Below are 19,088 nucleotides of genomic sequence, written 5' to 3'. Positions count from 1 at the left end.
GTGTATAATGAGGTACATGGACTGGGGAGTTAGCTGTCCACCATTGAATGCATTTGCGTAACTCCAGATAACTGCTTGTAAGAAAATGAACATTGGGGTGGGAAACTGTGAGATCATCTTTGGTGGGAATGTCTGAAAAGTCACTAGTAGAATGTATACTCTACTCACTTTTAGATAATGTCTGTATTCTTGTCCAAATTTTTCTGCTATATTAGCTAAAGATGAGCTGAAATTCAACCAGTTGGTTAGTTTTAACCTCTAAATGTAGACTGATTATTATCTTGCTAGGTAGAACCCATGAAACTTTAAATACACATTTACAGTAACTAAAGGCTTTGTTTTGTTTTGTCTTGTTTTCTCCTTAGATAAAGTATAAAGAAACATTTAATAAAGAAATAAAGGGCAAGTATACATTTTCTCCAGATACACCACATATCACCCACTCCAAAGACATGGGAAAACTCTATAGTACCGTAAGTTTTATGCAATTTACAACTCAGTTCTTAATTTTAAGCTCTTGTCAGTATTCATATCCTTGGCTGATTTTGTGAACAACTGAACATATAAGATCTATTATTTTTATTGTATGTAGTCTTGTTTATTAGAAATAACTAGTCTTGTTTATTAGAAGTAGTATCTGTTCAGCCAGTATTTTTGAGCTCCTGTGATGTGCCAGGGACGGTAGGAGGCACTAAGGAGCTAAAGCTCAATAAAGACAAGTCCTTCCTTCACAAGCCCATGCAAATGAGAGGGACAGACATCCAAAGAAATAGATAATAATGTCACAAGTGCTGTACCAGCTCTTTGGTACAGCAATCTTTGGTGATTCTCTCCCTATGTGAAAATTTATTTTTCACTTTTATTAGAACTTAGTTAAACTCTGTTATAAAATGCCTCAGTGTCTGTAGATTTAATTTGCAATAAGCCAGAAGACTCTGCCCTGTTCTTAGGTAGACATGATCATGGCTCTAAATAAGGACGTAAGCTTTGCCTTTAAACATAAATATTTTACCTTGGTTTTACCATTTTCTTTTTAGCAATATCTGAAGGAAGTTGAATACAAACTTGTTGACACACATTTCTTTGTACTAGATACTGTATAAAGGGGCATGGGAAGGAACCAAGGCCTATGGCTATACCTTGGATGAACGCTATATTCCCATTGTTGGAGCTAAGCATGCCGACTACGTGAACAGTGAGGTCAGTAGTACTGTTTCCTCTCATAGGTTTCAGAGTCTTTCTTGATTGGGAAGCTGGTTAGAAAATCCCAGTGATTCTCAATGTTGTACCTACTTCACAGCTTAAATACAAAGAGACATATGAGAAGCAGAAGGGTCATTATCTGGCTGGAAAAGAAATCAGTGAGTTCCCTGGTGTGGTTCACTGTCTGGATTTCCAAAAGATGAGGAGTGCGGTAAGCAAAACTCACCTTAGTGGAGGATTTGTACCCTTAAGTGTACTATTAGTCTGCCTGTTTGTAATCTGTTCTTTGGTTGAGAGGGGCATGGGGTGTGAGGAATGAGTCCCCACCCCTGCCAGTTAGCCTTGTGTACCTTTGACAGCTATGGGCCTCCTCCCCTTCCTTCCTCCTCCACTACCAAACACACAGTGAGGTAGCTGTTTGGAAAAAGGAGAAAACGACAAGGTAACTATTTACCCCTCTATTATAAAAGGATGGGAAACTTGAAAAAGAAGAATATATTAAAGTATAATTTTTTAAATCTTTGTTTATTCTAAAGGTACTGATCTATGGTAGAGATTAGACTCTAAGAGAGATCAATCTGAATAATTCACACTTTAATTCCTTTCTTCTTTTTGTCTTTAAAAAATATTATTCTTTAGTTGAACTACAGAAGAGATTATGAGGACACCAAAGCCAATGTTCATATCCCCAACGATATGATGAATCACGTGCTGGCTAAAAAATGCCAGTACATCCTCAGTGACCTGGAGTATCGACACTACTTCCACCAGTGGACATCTCTTCCGGAGGAACCCAACGTTATACGGGCCCGAAATGCCCAAGAGATCTTGAGTGATGTATGATGTCCTTTCTGAAGCTTGACTTGGTTACAGGCTTCACCCAACCCTGCCTAGGCCTTCAATGCTCTAATTGTCCCTGTATTATGGCTGTTTTTTTTTTTTTTTTTAAACATGGTGGCACAGGTCACCACTTTTTGGTGTAAGAGTCCCCTCTGAGTCCTGTGACACCTATGTTAGATATTTAATCTGTTTTTATACCAGATTTGATTTAGCTGTTGCTCTCCTCCTGAGTTTCTTTAGGTCGGGGCATTAACGACCTCCAGCTGTTGAGAGGCCCACTCTATGACCACTGAGCACAGCCAACAGCTGATAGGAAATTATCAAAATGCAATTCTAAGTTCAGTTAGCACTTGCCACTTTTCATCACCCCTTCTTTCTTGCAGAATGTGTATAAGGATGACTTGAACTGGCTGAAAGGCATTGGATGCTACGTTTGGGATACACCTCAGATCCTCCATGCCAAGAAAGCCTATGATCTCCAGAGTCAGGTGCGCGCATCTTCCTAGAAGGACTGGCTCACTCTGAATCCGTGGACTTTGTAATGCTCTCCGTGGGTGACAACTAGGCCATCCCTGTGCCCAGGCGGAGAAATCTGCTTTAACTGTGCATGATCCAAGGAAACCAAAGGATCCCTGCCCAGTAGAACCTCTCCTGGTGACCTCCTCTTGTGTTGGACCTTCTCAGTTTTAGTATCTCCTGTGGCTTAAGCATTTGATGTTTATAAGAAAAAGTTACCTGGGAGGTGTTTTCTAGTGAACTAACTCTCAAGCATCTGTCCTGAAGTTGATGAGGTTAACTTGCAGAGAGTAAGATGCAAATGCATGCTTTGACCTTAAGTAGATAAGTTCTGAAGTAAAAAGTAGGTATCTGGAAAATTGTCCAGCATATGTTTGGGCTCTGATAGGGCAGGTTAATGGAAGGTCGAGGCTGTGGGACTGTAGTCAGGGTTGGGGTACATGCATGGAAAAGGCAAAAAGAAGAGGACCTGGCAAAGAGTCAAACTCCACTGTTGGTGAAGACAAACTATTAGTTTTGACAGCCAAACGATGTTGGCAGGAATATAGAATGACAGCCTCTATGTTAGTATGAAAGCAGAAACCCAGAAATAAAGGCTCATCTAAATTGGCACAAACTGTGAATGCTGAAATTTTACCATTTCTGCTCACTTGTTTTTCTTTACAGCTACAATACACGGCAGCAGGTAAAGATAATCTACAGAATTATAACCTGGTCACAGATACACCACTTTACGTGACTGCCCTTCAAAGCGGCATTAATGCCAGTGAGGTGCGTCTTCCTTGTACTACTCTTCCAGGACAAGCCATTACTGTCTTTATGTATTTTCAAACAGCAGAAAAGAATAACTCATCTTTTTTGTGTGTAGGTGAAATATAAAGAAAATTATCATCAGATTAAGGACAAATATACGACAGTTCTAGAAACAGTGGATTACGACAGAACAAAGAACCTGAAGAATCTTTATAGCAGTGTGAGTTCTTTTTCTCATCTTTGTATTTGAGTTCTCTTTTTCTCCTTTAGAGACAATAAGGGAATAGTTGGGATAGACACCTTACCCCCAAAAGTTTTTCCAGTTTTTTTTCATGAACCTTCAAATTCCTACTCTATCTCATCAGTAGTCCTAGTTACAATTAAATAAGCCCCACTTTAAATATTGCACCATTTCATGCAGTTGACACAAATTTAGGAGCTCCTTCCTTATTGCAGGCAAGTGCAGTTCAAGTTATGCTACATTGACCCTGGACTTGTCCTTCCCTGACTTCTCTGGTGGCCAGTGGCTTACAGCCTGCAAACATATTCTTTTTCCTCCCCTGAACTGGTTAATTCAACAAGCATTTTTTAAACTTCATTTAAAAAAAAAATTTTTTTTAATGTTTATTTCTGAGACAGAGAGAGACAGAGCATGAGTGGGGGAGGGGCAGAGAGAGAGGGGGACACAGAATCCGAAGCAGGCTCCAGGCTCTGAGCTGCCAACACAGAGCCCGACGCAGGGCTCGAACTCACTGACCGTGAGATCATGACCTGAGCCGAAGCCGGACTCTCAACCAACTGAGCCACCCAAGCGTCCCCAAACTTCATTTTGAAATAATTTTAGATTTACAAAAAAGTTTGCACAAATAGTACAGAGAATTCCAGCATATTTTTCTCTGTAATACAATTATCAAAACTAAAATATTAACATTGTTGCAGTGTTGATTACAGACTTCATCCACTTTTCACCAGGGTTTTCCCACTAGTGTGCTTTTCTGTTTCAGATGCCAGTCCATCATCCCACATTGCATTTAGTTGTCGTGACTCTTTAGCCTCCTCCAATCTGATCATTTCTCAGTTCGTCCTTGTCTTTTTCTGATTGTGACGCTTTTGAAGAATACTGACCGGTTATTTTGTAGAATGTCCCTCAATTTGGTTTTACATGATGACTTATCATGATTAGATCAATAATGTGCAGTTCTGGCGAGCATAACACAAAAGTGATGTGCTTCTCTCAGTGCATCATGGCAGGTGGCACATGACATCAATAACTGGTGATGTTGACCTTGGTAACTTGGCTAGGTCACTGTCTGCTGAGCTTTTCCACTGTAAGGTTACTCTTTTCCCCTTTGTTATGAAGAAATATCATGGAGGAGATACTTGGAACTATGCACGTATCCTGTTTTTCCTCAAACTTTCTCTCACATATTTTAGTATCTACTGATGGATCTTGCCTGAAACAATTATTGCTATGGAATATGCCTGTTAGTGATTTTCTGTTTCCTTCATCCTTTCTACATTTATTAGTTGGAATTCTGTAAGAAACAACTCTTCCTTCCTACCATTTGTTTCTTTTATTTGTATCAGTATGGACTGATGGATATTTATTTTATTCCATAGGATGTAGTCTATAATGTTATTTATTTTCTTGCTCTAATTATTTTACCTTTGACCACTGGGGGCTCTTTCAAGGTGTCTCCTATAAGGCTTTGACATACTCCATCATTGTTTTCCAGCACTTCCTTACTTTCTGGCACCACAACATGCTCATCTTGTATTTCCCCTGTTCTAGACCCACCTCTCTAAGGAGCCCTAGTTTATTTATTAGAGAATGGCATTTCAAAACCAAGATCAAAATACTAGGTGTGCTCATTTGCTGCTAGGACTCCTATGGGGACAGAGCTTAGAAATATATGTATACTAACCCACATATGCAGACATATCTGTATTCTATACTTACCTAACCATATCTGTGTTTTAAAACATGAGTTCCTACTGATGTCTCCAATATAACTCTACACCACAGAGTTCATTATAGCCTTCTACCTTTTCTTATTTTTCCAACTTGTGTTTGTCTTTTTTTTAATTTTTCCAGAAAGCCCAACTCTCATCACCTACAATACATGTACTTATTTGTTCAACTCTTACAGGCACATAAAACGTTTTCACAACTGCTAACCCATATTCCTGTGGGAAACAAATTTAATAACTAGAGTGCAGTATTTTGTGTGGTTATTTTGGTTACAGACAAAATACCATTTTCCAAAATAAATTAGTTTTCTTTCTCACTTCCTCCAGTGTAGTTTGTTACACATTTGTAACACAATTAGACTTATTTGTTAGAGTTTTTACCCTATTTTAGTCCTGTCCCCCATTCTGGTTGCTTCTGTGTTTTAATTTACATACTGTAAATTACTCTTTGTGGTATGTAGTACTATGGCTTTTAGCAAGGCACGGAGTCTTGTGTTCGCCACCACAGTCAAGATACAGAAAACTTCTCTATCACCTCAAAATTTCCCTCTTACTTCCCCTCTTTTCTCCCTTGACATCCACAGAGGCATTTTCTGCACTTGTTAAAAGAAAAAAAATTTTTTTAACCTTTTTGCAGAATGTTATGTAAATGGAGTTAAGAATTATGTAGCCATCAGGTCTGGCTTCTTTCTCTTAGCAAAATGCATTTATGTACTACACACATGGCTATATAAACTGGTAGTTTATTCTTTTAATACCATTCCATGGATGTACCACAATTTGTTTATCCGTCCAGGCTTAAAGGACATCTGAGTTCTTTCTAGTTTTTGACAATTGTGAATAAAGCTGCTGTATACATTTGTGTATAGGTTTTTGTGTAGAGGTAAGTTTTCATTTCCCTTGAGTGAATAAATACCTAGGAGTGGAAATATTTTGGGGGCTCTCAGCTACCAAAAAGTAGGAAAGGATAAATAGATTTTTTTTTTAATTTTTTTTTCAACATTTATTTATTTTTGGGACAGAGAGAGACAGAGTATGAACGGGGGAGGGGCAGAGAGAGAGGGAGACACAGAATCGGAAACAGGCTCCAGGCTCTGAGCCATCAGCCCAGAGCCTGACACGGGGCTCGAACTCCTGGACCGCGAGATCATGACCTGGCTGAAGTCGGACGCTTAACCGACTGCGCCACCCAGGCGCCCCAATAGATTTTAAGTTAATGGTTTTCATCCTCCAGGAATTCCTAGACCGATGGAGAATGAATATAACATCAAAAATTTTGTTTTAATTTATATAGAGTAAATTTCACTCTTTGTGGTGTATAATACTATCACTTTACAAATGCATAGTCACGTGTCCACCACTGCATTCAAGATATAGAAAAGTTCTTTATCACCCCATGATAACTGCCAAACTGTGATAAGTACTATGGTAGAGAACAAAATAATGGACTGTGAAATTATAGTCATGGCATTAGACCTGTTATTCATGTAGGGGTACGTGGATCCTACTGAAGGTGAAGATCTAGAGGTTGGTAAGGAGTCTCTGAGAAGGAAAAATACAGGAAAGATCCCCTCCTCAAGAGCCAACAAGAATGCATCTTTCTGTATTCACAAGATGATTTTTAACCCCTACAGAACCTATACAAGGAGGCCTGGGATAGAGTGAAAGCCACCAGCTATATCCTGCCTACCAGCACTATGTCCCTGACACATGCCAAGAACCAGAAGCATCTGGCCAGCAATGTAAGTCAAATACAAATGTGATAGCCTTCCCCCCACCATCTGCCTTCCCCTAGGAGCAGTTCTCTGCTCCTAGAATCTTTCTGGTTGTGTCATATGGATTATGTTGCATGTTATGTATATTGTAAAAGAAAATCCTAAATTACATGATCTATTTAGATCTTTAGTCTTTTGAACCCTTTATGCCTAAAGTGTTCTTAAAACTTAAGTAAGCCTCTTCTAGAGACTTTTACCACTTAATTGTGAACATTTTACATAGCATTTTAGATCATTATTTCTCATACCTTTTTTTTTACCATGACCCACAGTGAGAAATTGATTTGATATTGCAAGCCAGCATGCAAATACATACACACACGTGCGCACACACACAGACACACACACACCTGAAGTTTACATGAGTTCCTTCTGACATAAATATTTTACAGAAGAGAGCATATTGCTACACTAAAAACAATGCACTCTGATCATTTCGATTCTGTTCTATTCATTTAAGTGCTAATGACCCAGTAAATTGATTTCACTACCTTCTCATGGGACCTAGAGATGTGTAATTAGGAAAGGACATTGTTAGATAATATATGGAATTTAATTTTTACCTGAAAGAAAAATGAATATATGTGATTTTCTCAGACCCAGGTCTGTTTGGAAGACTGCAAACAGACTAACCCAAAGGAGCAAACTTCATTTAGAAAGAGAGGTTTTGTAGATAGAACTGAAAAGCTCAGCAGATATTTGCTCCTTTAGTCATAAAAAAAGTTATAGAAGCAGAATTTTCAGCAACTTGTTTTTGGAACAAGGTGGGACACAGAGAAATTAATCCCTTAAAAGAAAGATTTCAACAGTAGCTTAAAAAAAAAAAGGTGCCTTTGAATACTATCTTCTTTATAACTGAGGAATGGTTTAGATGTAAGAAGCATGTGAATTAATGTTCTGAAAAATTCTGTTGGGAATTTTTGTTGGTTTCCAGTAAGCAAAGGGCTTCACTGCAATTCTTACACAAATAATCCATCTTCCTTTTTTTGTTTTGTTTTTGTTTTTGTTTTACTAAGTTGTGGGCCTTTGATTTATGAGAGAAATTTTATCATGTGCTAGGAGATTGGATCTTCATTTCTGTAAGGGCCTTACCTCCTAGTTCATGTAATCATGGAGCATTAATTCATAGGCAATATGCCTTAAGAATTAAAAGTTGGTTTTCCCATAGAAACTGGTTACAGTGTATTTTTGGGAAACCTCATAAAAACTGAAATTCAAGGACTATGTCTCTTAAGCATCAGGCTTGTCAATTACTAAAAACAAAGAACTGAGCACATTTTTCATCTTTCATTCATGGTTGAGAAAATCCAAGTATAATGAAAGAGATTATTTTAAAATTACATAATCTTTAAAATGAATTAATTGTAGTAGCCGAAGTATTGGTACAGGCATTTTTATATTTTATTTTATTTTTTTTTTTGACGTTTACTCATTTTGAGAGAGAGAGAGCACATGTGCATGCATGCATGTGAGTGGGGGAGGGGCAGAGAGAGAGAAAGAGAGAGAATCCCAAGCAGTCCCTGTGCTGTCAGAGCAGAGCCCGACATGGTGCCTGAACTCACAAACCATGAGATCATGGCCTCAGCTGAAATCAAGAGTCAGACACTTAACCAACTGAGCCACCCAGGCATCCCAGTATGGGTATTTTTAAAACAGTAACTAAAAGTTTATACCTCTCTGCAGTTTACAGAGTACTGTCAGGTATAGTTTTATGTAATTCTCAGGGTCACCCTGTGGCAGGCACTAGTGCTGTATGTCCACCTCTATGCAAAGATGAGGAGACGAGCCCAGAGAAGTGGTGACCCCACGTTGGCTGGATCTCAGGGTTGGGCCCTTCCTATTATGTCCCGTACTCTTTAGCAATATAAATCCATTACTCTCCAAAACTTTTTCTCCCTTTGTACTTTCTCTCTGTAGATCAAATATCGAGAAGAATATGAAAAATTCAAAGCTCTTTATACTTTACCAAAAAGCGTCGAAGATGATCCAAATACAGCACGGTGTCTCAGAGTCGGCAAGTTTAACATTGATGTAAGTAATCCCAAAGACCTTCCTTCAAATCAAAGCCAAGTAATATAGCCATCTATCATAGATCAGAACATTTCCTATTAATGCACATGGCACTGACTGTGCATATGTGAAGAAGGGAAGTGTTATTTCTGCTTCCCCCACCCCCATGGATCTGTAGGAAGTGTCAGAAAATTCCAGATCCCATCTGATTGCTGTAAGTTGGTTACCCTGACTTCTCTGGTATATAAGAAAGGCACGTATTGCCAGGATACCTTGCACAATTTCCCGTATAATTGGCATGTTATTTTATCTTCATAGCGCCTATACAAATCAGTTTATGAAAAGAACAAGATGAAAATCCACATCGTGCCTGACATGGTGGAGATGGTTACTGCTAAGGATTCTCAGAAGAAAGTCAGTGAGATTGATTACCGCCTACACCTCCATGAGTGGATTTGCCACCCTGACTTGCAAGTCAACAGCCACGTCAGAAAAGTCACAGATCAGATCAGCGACGTAAGCCCATTGCTTATGAAGGTCCCCTTCCCTGGCTCCACATCCCATCCTGAGGAGAAGCAGACTCCCTGTTGCTTCCCCTCAGCATTCTTCCACTATCGCTTTCCTACATACCTATGGGTCTGTCCCTGGAAGCAGGGCTCTGTGTGCCCATGTTTCCATGGTACCCTCAGCCTCACAGCGTAATGCCTTTTGATTTTCACTCCATAAAGTCATCCTGGGTCCAGAGGGTGTTAAAGTTATGATCAGGTTTTTTTGTGTTTTTTTTGTTTTTGTTTTTGTTTTTTTTTTTTTTGTCTGATTCCTTCTGTCTGCTGCAATCCTTTAGATTGTATACAAAGATGACCTCAACTGGCTAAAAGGCATTGGCTGCTACATCTGGGACACTCCTGAAATTCTTCATGCCAAACATGCTTATGATCTACGTAATGATGTGAGTTTGCCTTGTTTTTTTTTTTTTGTTTTTTGGCTTTTTTTTTAAAGTATGTTTCCTTTTCTACATAGTATAAGTCGGGGGAGAGTTATCGACATTGTCACAGACCAGCTATGTCGTAAGTGGTGTTGAGGATGGCTGAGCTGGAGAAAGATGCTAAGGAGCAGAGAATGGCCATTGCACAGGAATGCCTGTAGCTTTCCAATGAAACACTGCAGTCAAGCTGTCCCACTGTCTTCTTGTGGAGAAGGGACCCCTGGCTCTTTTCTTCTCTCTACATTTGGACTATTTCAAATACTGAGCACATGATTTGCATATTAGGAAAATCTCTTTGTTAGGAGTTTGGGGTGCTATAGACAGGGTCTATTTATAAAAAGAGGATTTGCTAGGCAAATTAACAGTGTAATCAAGATTTTAGTTAAAAAGCTCCAATGTTCCTAGAAGAGCAGCTGTCAAGCCTGCTAGAAGGCTCTGGAAGCTCTGTAGGACTATAAACATTGATTACACAGACTGTCATAAAATTCAAATGCATCCTGGTCAGTTGAATAAGTGCTAATGAAATTAAACATTGGGGCACCTGGGTGGCTCAGTCATTTAAGTGTCAACTTCTGCTCAGGTCATGATCTTGTGGTTTGTGAGTTCGAGCCCCACATCAGGCTCTGCACTGACAGTGTGGAGCCTCCTTGGGATTCTTTCTCTCTCCCTCTCTCTCCACCCCTCCACAACTTGTGTGCGCGCTCTCTCTCTCTCTCTCTCTCTCTCTTGCTCAAAATAAATAAACTTGGGGGAAAAAAGTTAAAAGCAATCAAACCCTCTGTGAAAACCAGCAATTTCTGATACAGTGAATGGTCTAACACAGGTTTATTTTCTTATCTTGACAGATCAAGTACAAAGCTCATGCGCAGAAGACGAGGAATGACTACAAGTTGGTCACTGATACTCCACTCTACGTGCAGGCTGTCAAAAGTGGGAAACAACTAAGTGATGTAGGTGCATGGGGAAGTAGTGTGGACAGTAGTAAAGACAGACTGCCACTCAAGCAGAAGTGGCAAAAAAAAAAAAAAAAGTGGTCTTTTCTAACTGGGAAACCAGAGTTAGTACCTTAGAAAGTACTTACAGCTCTGCTCTTGTTCTCTGAAACCTGATGTGTCCAATCAGTTCCCAGTGAGGAGTTGTAAGGGATCTAAGTCTACTAAATACTTGGTGTTTTAGAGTGTCCGAAGTTGCTTCTTGTATCCTTGTGTCAAGAGCAACAGCTCTGTCTCACTGTCTAAGAATTCTAATAAATTAGAGCAAATGACACTAGGGTGAGGAGGGAGAAAACTCTGAAGTCAGAGATGTGGACAGTCACTACCACACATCCTTCGTGAGGCTTGGGAAAAGCCCTAATCCCTCTGAGCCTCGGCATCCTTATGGGTACACCACGTATATCCATTACGCCTGAAAAACAGCAGATGAACCCAGCACAAAGCTGTTCTTTCTTATCTTCAACTAACCTCCCAGGTCAATAAGTAAATGTCAAATCCCACCAGTGAGTTAGAATGTTAAAACCTATTCTTTTGACTCCCTCACACCTGTCAGAATGGCTAACATTAACAACTCAGGAAACATAAGATGTTGGTGAGTATGTGGAAAGAGAGGATCTCTTTTGCGCTGTTGGTGGGAATGCAAACTGGTGCAGCCACTCTGGAAAACAGTGTGGAGGTTCCTCAAAAAATTAAAAATAGAACCATCCTATGATCCAGCAATTGCACTACTAGGTATTTATCCAAAGGATACAGGAGTGCTGATTCATAGGGGCAGATGTACCCCAATGTTTATAGCAGCACTATTAACAATAACCAAATTATGGAAAGAGCCCAAATGTCTATCAACTAATGAATGGGTAAAGAATATGTAGTACATATATACAATGTAATATGACTCAGTGATCAAAGAGAATGAAATCTTGCCATTTACAACAATGGAGATGGCACTAGAATGTATTATGCTAAACAAAATAAGTCAGAGAAAGAGAAATATCATAAGATTTCACTCAAATGTGGGATTTAGGAAACAAAACAGGTGAACATAGAGGAAGGAAGGCAAAAATAAGATAAAAACAGAGATGGAGGCAAGTTATAAGAGACTCTTAAACACAGAGAACAAACTGAGGGTTGCTGGAGGGGCGTTGGGTGGGGGGATGGGCTAAATGGGCGATGGGCATTAAGGAGGGCACTTGTTGGGATGAGCACTGGGTGTTATATATAAGTGATGAACCACTAAATTCTACTCCTGAAATCATTATTGCACTATATGTCAACTAACTTGGATTTAAATTTAAAAAAGAAAGAAAAAGAAAAAATGCAAAGGGAAAAAAACCCTATTATTTTGAAACTTATAGTGGTAAAATACCCACTCTTCCTCTTCCTAAGCCTGAGCCATCTGTTCTACTTCTCTCTCGGTGTGGGGAGCACACACTGGTTGTGATCCTATTAATAAGACACAATAATAGATCAGATAGAGTCCCCTAGGCAAAGGGAAGCAGGCTAGCTTTTTCTCATTTTTTAAGAGAGACTTGGGTTTCCATTTACTTCTTTCCAACAAGGCTGTTGCAGTCTGAATCAGCTGACCCTTCTCCTCTCTGCACACAGGCTGTTTACCACCATGACTATGTGCACAGTGTCAGAGGCAAAGTGGCTCCAACGACGAAAACTGTGGATCTGGATCGGGCCCTCCATGCATACAAGCTCCAGAGTGAGGTGAGTAGTTAGAACCCAATACAGGGCCCAGCAGAAGTCCAAGATGCAACCTAAAGGACCAGGCCACTGGCCTCTCTAGAAGCCACTTGGGCATGTATCTAGAACTTGGGCATATATCTCAGCCTGACCTTGTCATTTATAAATGCTATTCCATTCACATGAGTTAAAAAGCAAAACAAAGAAAAAACCAAAATAGTACATAGTCTGTCTTCCTCTTGGCTGGCAAGGTCCTTATACCAAGCAAGCAATGGGTACTTTCTGGAGCAATATTTACAAGATACAATGAAGAAAGCCAACTTACTCTCTCTGCCTAAAAAACTTAAAACCAAGGTGACGAAGGCAAGGCACATAATCATAAAAGACTTCACTTAAGAGCTAGAGCTAGAAATTGCTGTTGGAATTCAGAAGAGAAACTGGATTCCACTCATATATTTAATATCCCTATTCTGTATTACCTGGTGTGATGCTACGTTTGTCTCACCCTTTAATGTTACTCTCCTATATTGAATGTTAAAAGTAATTTAGTTTTTAACATTTCAAACACTGTTCCTACTCCTGTAGCTCCCTTTAAAGACAGACTTGTGTATTTATTTATTTATTTTTATTTATTTATAGTTTTTATTAGAGAGTGAGCATAAGCGGGATAGAGGGGTAGAGGGGCAGAGGGAGAGAGAGAGAGAGAGAGAGAGAGAGAGAATTTCAAGCAGACTCCACACTCAGTACAGAGCCTGATGTAGGGCTCAATCCCACAACCCTAGGATCATGACCTGAGCCAAAACCAAGAATAGGATGTTCAACCTACTGAGCCACCCAGGCACCCCAAGACAGACTATTTAAAAGGTCACAGTCAGAGAAACTCCTTTCCCTTTTCTACTAGGGATAGGAGTATCTTGACCTCTTCACAGCCTGACTTCAAGATGCCACGTTTATGGTGGGGATGGGATTCCAAAGATGTGCCTTATAATTATGACTGTCTCAGGGATTGCTGGTGATATGAATAGCATCTAAGAGTGGGGTTAATGACAGAGGCAGCACTGACTGCCTGTTTTCTCTACTTTTCCTATTTTCTTGCTAGATTGTCATGCAACTAATGGGGCATAAATTCAAAAACAGAGAATTATTATTTTCTATAAGCCCCTTCACTCATCACTCTTCTTTTCAAAAGCAAAAGTTAAGAGTAACTTAATTCATTGCCTGACTCTTAGAACTTACTTAATTTCTTCCTGAAATCAGTTTGGTGATCGTAAGAACAGTGAGTATCTAATTGAAAATCTATTGTGTACTGCATGTGACTTGTTTAACTTAGATCAGTTATTTGATGTAGATGTCATTTATCTATTCTTCCTCATTCCTGCAGGGTCTATACCGAGGAGCTGGCCGGCGCACCCTGCCTACTGGATATAGGCTTCCCGTGGACACCTCTCACTTCAAACACATCAAGGACACCCGATATATGAGCAGTTATGTGAGTGGTCTCCTCATTAAGATGGGGTCTGAAGGTGGTGGGAGCACTAATATTCATTAATAGCCTACCTAATGCCCTTAGTCATACTCTGGATGCTCAACGTGATATAATGATGGGACTAGAGAAGGGGAGACAGTGTGTTTTCTAGGGTTGCTATGGAATTGGCTTGCTCCTGCTTTAGCAGTATCTGTGTAACCCAGTGGGTTAGCACAGGGCTTTTGTGGGATTGCATCTGCATGAGTCAGTTACTTCAGCTTATGGTTTATGGCTGTTAGGATACGTCTGCTTCTGTTGGCTTTAGCACAGAAGAATCCTGAACTATTCCAAGCCATATACCAGTAACGGAAGTTCGTACATGCACTGCTAATGTGTGGCAACAGTATTACCTTCAAGATACAACATCACTGTGTATTCCTTTGAAAAAGAAAGGACTTCTTGCCTTGCTGCTGGCTCTGATACTTGCCCCACTGCTTACCTTCTGTGCTCGCTTAAAAAAAAAGCTCAGAGGGGTAAATAGGCTCTCACCACTTGTAGCTTGCCCACATGTCACTGACACTAACCTTCCCTGGAATTAAAAGTTCCACATTGGAATGGGATGCATTTACCCTATGGAAAAGCCTAGGGAAGTGTTACTATGTCTGTGACTCTGGCCTGCATACCATACACACAAATCAACCATCAGTCGAAGAATACGCCATCTCTTCCATGTTGCCCTTTAGAGTCCTGGGAATCAAACTTGCTGGCCAGGTAGGGTCCAATAGCCAGGGGCCCAAAAATATGGTTTCCAAAGCAGAGTCACAGACTGAATAATCTAACATGTCATTTTTTTAAATCAGTCTGTAAGGCCATTCATCAGTCTTAAAAGTAGTCTCTTATGTCTTCTTTGCATTTTCTAATTCCCTAGCTGTACTAGGGCTAAAAATACAGGGTTTTTTCTTGTATTTTTCTTTCCTGCCTATAAACAGATTTATCTAGGCAACACTGAATTTTATTCCTTTCTGGACCTGGCTTTATTAGCAAACAAAATAATTTTCAAGACTCAAATTACTATAGAAATTTTGTCAAGGACTTTTCTTTATACTTAATGCTTAGAGAGTAATTTTCAAATGAAAGTGAAGCTCTTTTCTATTTGAGAAGTATAAAGCTACTCTGTGCTTACCTATCTGTGAACTCATTCTGACTTTGCTTTTGCAGTTCAAGTACAAAGAAGTTTATGAACACATCAAGGCAAACGGATATACACTTGGTCCCAATGACGTTCCATTTGTCCATGTCCGGAGGGCCAACAATGTTACCAGTGAGGTACTGTGAATGCGGATTCTGTTGGGCAAAGACTGAGTTTCAAAGACCATGGCTTTGTTTGAAATGCATTAAAAGTTAATTATATTTTAGCTATAAATTCACACATCAGCAAGGAGTAAGAGAGCCCTTTTAGTTACAATTTTGATACTGGTATCCATTGGCAACATTTTTCTATATTTGCTGATGCCATTGTACAGATCCAATTTATAGATTATAATGCAAATTAATTCATTTTTTGACATTTATATACAAAAAACTTTAATAAATTTGCATTTTAGTCTGACTCATGACCCTGGTTTTCTACACCAATGATTGGTTTGTATATCTGATCCTATCCAATCATCTGATAGAATGTGGAAGGTTTGGTGGTCAAAATTCTTCACCTAAATAAGATAAATACCATTTTCTCTTTTTTCCTAATCCCAATCACTTTTTTGTGTCCTTAATCACCCTTCTCATGGCTCTTTATGTAAAATATTTGCTGATTAGTCAATGGCTGCCCTCATCTTCCTCCACTAAATAACTGGAATGGTTTTTCCTCCAATGTAGAGACTGTATCGACAATTGTACCATAAACTGAAAGACAAGATTCATACAACTCCTGACACACCTGAGATCCGCCAAGTCAAGAAGACACAAGAGGCTGTTAGTGAGGTGGGTATTTTCTTAGGAGAGAGGAAAGGCTGTGGAACCCAGGCAGGAATGTCAACCATTCAGTCTCTGATGTGTGTTTCTGGGTATGTTTTTCTTTAGTTGATCTACAAATCAGACTTCTTCAAGATGCAAGGCCACATGATCTCACTGCCATACACACCCCAAGTGATCCATTGCCGCTACGTGGGAGACATCACCAGTGATGTAAGCATCTTCTAGGGATCTTTCTGACAGGCTCTTACCAAGAGACTGTCTGCATTTAAGCCACCACTGGTCTTTGAACAGCCTTCTGCACTGAATACTTCTAAACTGAATATACAACTTGGAGGCGAAATTGTGTAGAAGTAGGACCACACATTTCTCCAGCTATGAAAACAGTAGTAAGAGGAACACATGAGAATGACAAAAATTGCTGACCACCATTCTGCATTCAACACTGAATCATTACCAGCTCCTCACCGTACATGACCTCTGATCCTAGGTCCTGTTTATATTATCTTTCTCCTGCTCATCCCCACTCTCACCCTTTTTAGCAACTTCCTTCTACCATTTTTTTTCTCCTTAAATGTTTCCTTCTCCTAAAAGGCCACTCCATTCAGCCTATGCTTTTCTCCCATCAATATAATAATAACATAATACTCCATTCTCTCCTCAGCCCAGAATTAGAGATTAAATTTTAAAACCTGTGATTCATTTGGGTACACGCAAACTAAGAGTTTTCAACCAGGTAGATGCATTCAACCAAAATGAAAGATATATCAATATAAAAAGTGTCACTACTCTATCTTCTTTGTTCCTGGTTTACATTTACTCACAGCCTGCTATATTTCTGTTTCTGTGACACAGATTAAATATAAAGAGGACTTGCAGATTCTCAAGGGACTGGGCTGCTTCTTGTATGACACTCCCGACATGGTCCGCTCCAGGCACCTGCGCAAGCTCTGGGTGAGTGCACATCTTCACAACACATGGCTACCCCTGGACAGCCTCCATATGTCTCATTACCAGCCTCAAGGTCCTAGACAGAAAGACTCTTTGCCTGCAGCTACTTTTAAGGGTAAATTTACCATTAACCAATTTGAATAAGTCATGACCCACTTAAGATGCCATGTGCCTCTGTAAGAGGTGATGAACTCAATTAAATGACAGTTGTCTTTGTTCCTTCCCCGGGAAGACATCCAGGACACGTGGAAGGCCTGCTCACATTGCACATACCAGCATTTGAGAGAGAGTTATATGACCACGACACGCAGTTCCTTAAATGACTAATTAACTTGTATTTCCATTGTTTTTTTCTCTAAGTCTAATTACCTGTACACCGATAAAGCAAGGAAGATGCGAGACAAATACAAAGTGGTTCTTGACACTCCAGAATACAGAAAAGTACAGGAACTGAAGACACATCTGAGTGAGGTAAGGATGCTGAACCGATCACTATAAGTGACTTGTTCTTCCGGTGACTGTTTTTCAGGCAACTACACTAGGCAAAAAAATCTCTACTCTGCCTTTAATTACAGACATGTCCATCATGTCTAAGCAAGTCAACTGACCTCATTTTGCCTCAATTAACTGATTTTTGTTCCCTTTTGATGAGGCTGTTGATACTTGACTACCTGTGACTAGGGCTGCTGAGAGTTCACATGATTTTATAAATTAGAAAGGTCTTCTGTCTTATGCTATTGTTGCAGTCTCCAAACTGAATTTGTTTCAAAACTATCTCTTTAATCCCTGCTATCAGAAACTCTGAACACAGCACTGCCATTTGAAAAGTCTTATATGGTTCCCTGCTCTACTGCCCACAACAAATTCCAAACTACTATGTTGTTTCATTTTCGGTTGGCACTGAGACTTCTGATTTATTATAAACAGTTGTGCATAGATATCTCATGCTCTCACCTGCATACTTGGTTCAGTGAGGGTTGGACCCCATCTGATTTAGTTGTGTATCCCATAGTGCCTTGCTGCCAGTGACTAAATGTGCTTTGTAAAGATCAGGGCATTTCACAAATGTAAATGGTTTTTCTTATTATAGATGAATTGGCTGTTCTCATTCAACTTTCAGTTTGTCTTGTGGCCTCATCAGACTTCACCGAGCTAAGCCACATGTTAGCGGTCAGGCCACTTCGTTGACTCCCCATTCTCAATAGTTCTGATGCTGCTAATTAGGAATCACTTATGCTCTTAGACCTTGAGATGTCCTGGCAAACCAAACGTTGCCCTCAGAGGAGGGGATGTGCAGCTTCCTACACTCCTAGTGAACTAGAGGCCGAGGATGATTAATTCTTTAGTTATTGCAAATGCTACATTGAGTGCATTTGCCTTCCTGAAAGCTTACCTGTGTTACTTCACCCGGCACGAGCACTTTTCCGGGAATGCTTACGTTCTTCTGTCTCAGCAAAGTTGTGCTTCTCCACCCTGGCAGAGTATCAGGATCACCTGGGATCCTGATACTCTTGAGTGGGCTCTAACTCCTCAGCCTCACAGCAAACTTTCTGATTGTCTGTGTCTGGGCATCTGCATGCCTTTAGCTGCTCCAAAATGATTCTAACATGCAGTCAGTGTTGGAAACCACTGCTTTAAAGTATCCCATCTGTCCTCCAGCTACCACATAATAAAACATAGTTTGGTAACTTAAACTGCTTATTGGTATCTCTGAAATACCTTTATTTCTCTTGGCTGTTTGGATTCAGAATTATCTAAAACTTTAATTTCTCCTTTTCCTAATTCCTATTGGGATTTTCTGCATCTTATGCATCAACACTGAGGAAAAAGAATAGATATTCTTCAGTAGTTCATTTCCTCCCACACTTGCCTCACCAGAAGAATGACGTGGGAATGATAAAATATTGACCCACCTCTTCAATTTTTGAAAGAGTTTGAGAAGGATTGGTGTTCATTCTTTGAATGTC

The 19,088-nt window shown here is 39.8% G+C and overlaps 1 protein-coding gene across 31 annotated transcripts in view; it reads left to right on the top strand.

Annotated features, from left to right (window-relative positions):
- The window catches only part of NEB (nebulin), a 215,745-nt gene that overhangs the window by 139,877 nt on the left and 56,780 nt on the right, over nucleotides 1-19,088 (top strand). For all 31 annotated transcript variants that reach the window (XM_040475065.1, XM_040475064.1, XM_040475070.1 and 28 more), the window contains 19 exons: nucleotides 366-473; nucleotides 1,093-1,200; nucleotides 1,301-1,414; nucleotides 1,843-2,040; nucleotides 2,427-2,531; nucleotides 3,226-3,330; nucleotides 3,428-3,532; nucleotides 6,918-7,025; nucleotides 8,976-9,089; nucleotides 9,387-9,584; nucleotides 9,913-10,017; nucleotides 10,899-11,003; nucleotides 12,651-12,758; nucleotides 14,116-14,223; nucleotides 15,418-15,525; nucleotides 16,075-16,179; nucleotides 16,279-16,383; nucleotides 17,026-17,124; nucleotides 17,482-17,592. In XM_040475065.1, the coding sequence (XP_040330999.1) occupies nucleotides 366-473; nucleotides 1,093-1,200; nucleotides 1,301-1,414; nucleotides 1,843-2,040; nucleotides 2,427-2,531; nucleotides 3,226-3,330; nucleotides 3,428-3,532; nucleotides 6,918-7,025; nucleotides 8,976-9,089; nucleotides 9,387-9,584; nucleotides 9,913-10,017; nucleotides 10,899-11,003; nucleotides 12,651-12,758; nucleotides 14,116-14,223; nucleotides 15,418-15,525; nucleotides 16,075-16,179; nucleotides 16,279-16,383; nucleotides 17,026-17,124; nucleotides 17,482-17,592 (2,217 nt within the window). The remainder of the gene's footprint in view (nucleotides 1-365; nucleotides 474-1,092; nucleotides 1,201-1,300; nucleotides 1,415-1,842; nucleotides 2,041-2,426; nucleotides 2,532-3,225; nucleotides 3,331-3,427; nucleotides 3,533-6,917; nucleotides 7,026-8,975; nucleotides 9,090-9,386; nucleotides 9,585-9,912; nucleotides 10,018-10,898; nucleotides 11,004-12,650; nucleotides 12,759-14,115; nucleotides 14,224-15,417; nucleotides 15,526-16,074; nucleotides 16,180-16,278; nucleotides 16,384-17,025; nucleotides 17,125-17,481; nucleotides 17,593-19,088) is intronic.

Source organism: Herpailurus yagouaroundi, unplaced genomic scaffold (assembly GCF_014898765.1).
Source record: "Herpailurus yagouaroundi ecotype Mexico unplaced genomic scaffold, PumYag 140, whole genome shotgun sequence".
Lineage (NCBI taxonomy): Eukaryota > Metazoa > Chordata > Mammalia > Carnivora > Felidae > Herpailurus > Herpailurus yagouaroundi.
The sequence above is the reverse complement of the archived record's forward strand: the minus strand, read 5'-3'. Positions and strand labels throughout refer to the sequence as shown.